Below are 4,062 nucleotides of genomic sequence, written 5' to 3' on the forward strand. Positions count from 1 at the left end.
GACCAGGATTCAAGAATCTTGACCTACGCAAAGATGTAAAGGAGACAACTACGTCATAAATGTGTTGGAAATGCAAAGGATGTAATTATTCAATAAACCTAATTATTAAAAAAGATGCTCAAAATCTTAAATTCAGATACATTTCTTGCGAGAAAGGCAACATGGATATCGAAAAGATGGATATTATTTTAGATGAAAATTCAACCTACAAGTCATACACAAGGGGCTAGTCGCTTGGAACATTGTGCCAAGAGGTGCTAAGCACACCGTCTTATACGCTGTGTGGCACACCGAGGCACTCTGAGGCACAATTTTGACACTTGAGTTTGGGTGAAAAAACTAGGCAAACATGTGCATTTGACCTGCAAAATGAAAACAAACAGTTGGTTGTCTTGGTCGTTGCCAAGCAAAATCTAAATCATCAAGCAGTGGCACTTCGGGGCACACTGAGGCACAATTCAATACCCGGTGGCACACTGAAAATAATTGGCGCAAGTAAAGATGTGCTCAGCGACTCCCCGCCTTGGTCATACAGTAAGCAACAAACATATTATTTAAAAAAAAGATTGCTTGAATTCCGGGATTAAATACAATCATACATTATTGAGAAAATGATATCTTTAAACGCACCAAAACTGGTACAAATCTCCAAGGGAATTATTCATTTGAGTTCAATTTTTACTAACTGTTTTCAGTCTTATCCAAAACCCCTTCTTTCAAAATATGAGCACAGATTATTATACTGAATAAGATTGGCAATAACACCATAGAAATACACAAAACATTGCGATGATTTACAGCAGTGCAAAAAACCGATGGTACGGATAGAATAGAGACCACCGGTGCGCAAAGGCGACCGATCATTATTTTGCTCACATGGAAACGAACGACCGGTGCGAAAATGGGTGGATAACGAAATTAAAAATCGATAACGACGTGCTGTTGCATGTGTAGTATGAAGCCCACGAGTGGGCTTGGTCTAAGCAGCGTAAGAGTTGTAAAAAGAGGTTATCAGCCTTTGGGCAAGTTCAACCTACACACAGTTGTTGTAAGAAATACAAAATATTACATTTGTGTTACCGTGTCGTGTTATGGAGCCTCGTGGTCGTGGGGTTAGCGTCACCAAGCGTATAAATGAACCATGCCATGGGGTGAGGGTTCGATTTCCGCTCCGGGCGATGAAACTTTTCGCAAAGAAATGTTTCTTCCTCGTATCCACTGGTGCTTGTAATGTATGTCGTGTCCGTAGTCTAGTGTTAAGTTTCGTTCAGTTTGTGCAGCCTCTGGCTGAAGACGGTGTCCGTGTCTTTTTTTATTTAATCCGGGTGACATTGATGGAAATTTTTTATCTTTCTTGAACAATTCTCTTGAAAAAGCAAAAGTTACATTATTAATATGTTTAAAACAAGTACTAGCCCTCTGAGTATGTGTTGAGCTACTCGAAAAATTATTGTGAAACTTAAAAATATGTTTAAATAGGCTTTTTAATCTAATTATTTGAATCAATCCGTTTGTTGATTTGGGGTAACATTATATTGAAAGTATCATACTGTTTGAGTTATTTTAGGATTAAAATTCATATATCCGCGAATAACGCCTAAACGTAGGCAATAGTTTAAGGAATTGATAGTCTATTTTGAATAAATCGTATATTTTATGGAAAAAGAATATTTTTACAAAAGTTTCGTTTATTAAATTCAACTCTAGGATATCATATTGAAGTCATATGGTGATTTCGAACCGAATCGAATCGAATCGAATATTGTAACTAGTATTCATGACAAGCATAAATATTTGACTATGTATCTCATTGCCTTACGAAACACAGTTAAGAGAAAACCCATTTATTTCAATGTTTATGAAATTAAATTTTCATTAATTCCATGTCATTCAATAGCTAAATAATAGCAGTTAACGATACACCATTAGATAGCAGAAATTGATTCAATGAAAAATTCTTGTTGGAACATTTCATGAGGGCGGTCAAGCCGATCAATGTTACCCCGCTGATCAATGATACCCCGTTTAATGGTACTTATAAATCTGAACTTGAAACTTGTGTGACAAAAATAGTGTCTTATTCAAGAAAATTTAAATATTTAAAACTGTAGGCAATTTCTTGTTTCATTTTTTTCAATTCCGAAAGTAAAATTTTGCGTGGCTCTTTTGGCCCCTAAAATACGTCCTTCTGTGTGCCACCGTTAATACAAATAAAACAAGTTGTTCAAAACGAATACATGTATTACTATATTAAGGGTTTTGATGTGTTTGAACTGAGTATCACTTTCAAACGATCAGTGCTGAAAAAAGCTCATTTTCATTGTGCCTTGAACGCATTTAAGGATTCGGCTTCCCGGCAGCTGCTTTCCCATGAAATATTATAGGACTGCTTTCATCGTCATCATCATCTTCAATTCCACTCTGTTGGTCCAAATCCGTCACTGTGTACCGGGCCAGGGCTTTAAACATTTGCAAAGCCTTCAACTTGTTCAGCACAGTATTTACTTCGAATCCCACTCCGTCGTTGTAGTAGAAGGCCCTCACCAGCACGGTTTTCCAGTCCATCTTCGGCAGTTTCCTCTGAAGCTCTTTCAGTGTGTACATTTTCAATTGTTGAGGGTCAAGATTCGCGGATGCTGGACGGAAGTTCAGAAACAGGTGGTTGCTGACTGTCGTGGCGTTACTGCAGTTGCTGTGCAGGTCATTTATGATGGCCTCTAATAGTTTGACTTCTCCTTCCAGTTTGTCAGGTTTTGTTTCCTTGGCAGCTTTTGTGTAAATTGGGGAGGAATCTTTCAAACGAAAAATTGGATTTTATGAAAATTAGAGACAGATCAATGTGGGGTATACCAATATTTTCAGCAGAGAATAGATGATTACGTACCTTTAACAGTGAAAGAATGGCCTATTACTGAGCAGTTGTTACCACCATAATAAAAAATTATATCTGATTTTAGGTGATCACGTATTCTAATGAAAGCGTTGTCATCAGTTGCAATAAATTTTTTGTCAGAAATAGTCGAGGTGCTCAGAGATATGTCGTATGGACCATTCAGTCTATTTACGTATATTTTGATTTCAATTTTTTTCACTTCCGGCAACGTTGGATACCACACTGTTAGCCCTTTAGGATGCAAAAACTTAAAATTTGGCTTTGGATAATCAAGTGCACGTTTCCTATTGCAAAAACCTTCTAAAGATGAAATGGATAGCAGTGTCAATAGCATTGCAAATAGTTTACGACTGAACGACACCATGTTTCTTAATAATGGTGATTATGCTTTCACGACCGAATTGTAACTACAGCGGAGACGCGCAACTCTAGCAAATTCTGTTATTCTTGTTATCGCCGTTCTGCTGCATGTGTTCGTTCGTAGCCCCTTTATCAATTTTAGCTCAATTGGTTTAATCGACCTGTGGAGCATTACAGTTTTCCTCAATATTCTTTAGTGGGAAATACCGTCAAATCGCCAGTCACCGTGTGCCTTCGAATATTTTTTTCATCATTTTCATATTACAATTGAATGGTATGACAATTTCACTTTAAATTCACCAATACAACACCAATGAATTGTTACCATGCCAAAACGCTGATTAATAACTTTTTACAGTACCATTTTGCACCCAAGTGGTTTTACATGAAGCAGTAGTTTGCTCGTTCACTACAGTTTTAGTTACAAAATAAAAACTGCACTAACGTAATTTAAGCGATTAACTAAATGTACTACTGGTTTTATTTCACCAATGTGTGATTAAATTCACATATCAGATATGTATTTCGCATTATCGATCCAAGTTTAGCTAGAAAGTAATACAACTATTTTTAATTTAAACAAAAGGGCACGATAAATGGATACCCTAAAATTTAATGGTCTCCATTCACCGTGCCCCATCTTGCTCATGGAAACTTTATCATTCGTTTTTTTTCTGAATAAATCTTGCAAGTTATTACTTAAAATGAATACAGTACTTTTTCGATTATATCACGAATGAAAAAAATTTTCGCGTGATATATTGGAGCGTGATATAATTGAAACATATTTTTTACGAATGTATTTTTTA

At 36.4% G+C, this 4,062-nt stretch overlaps 1 protein-coding gene across 1 annotated transcript; it reads right to left on the bottom strand.

Moving 5' to 3' along the window:
* Positions 1–2,042: 2,042 nt before the first annotated feature.
* Positions 2,043–3,403, bottom strand: LOC115253745 (uncharacterized). Its single transcript, XM_029872695.2, has 2 exons — positions 2,885–3,403; positions 2,043–2,792 (listed from the first exon to the last, which is right to left on the bottom strand). The coding sequence occupies exons 1-2, from the start codon at positions 3,255–3,257 to the stop codon at positions 2,338–2,340; spliced, it is 828 nt and encodes a 275-aa protein (XP_029728555.1). The 5' UTR covers positions 3,258–3,403; the 3' UTR covers positions 2,043–2,337.
* Between the last annotated feature and the right edge of the window lie 659 nt (positions 3,404–4,062).

Source organism: Aedes albopictus, chromosome 2 (genome assembly GCF_035046485.1).
Source record: "Aedes albopictus strain Foshan chromosome 2, AalbF5, whole genome shotgun sequence".
NCBI classification, from domain to species: Eukaryota; Metazoa; Arthropoda; class Insecta; order Diptera; family Culicidae; genus Aedes; species Aedes albopictus.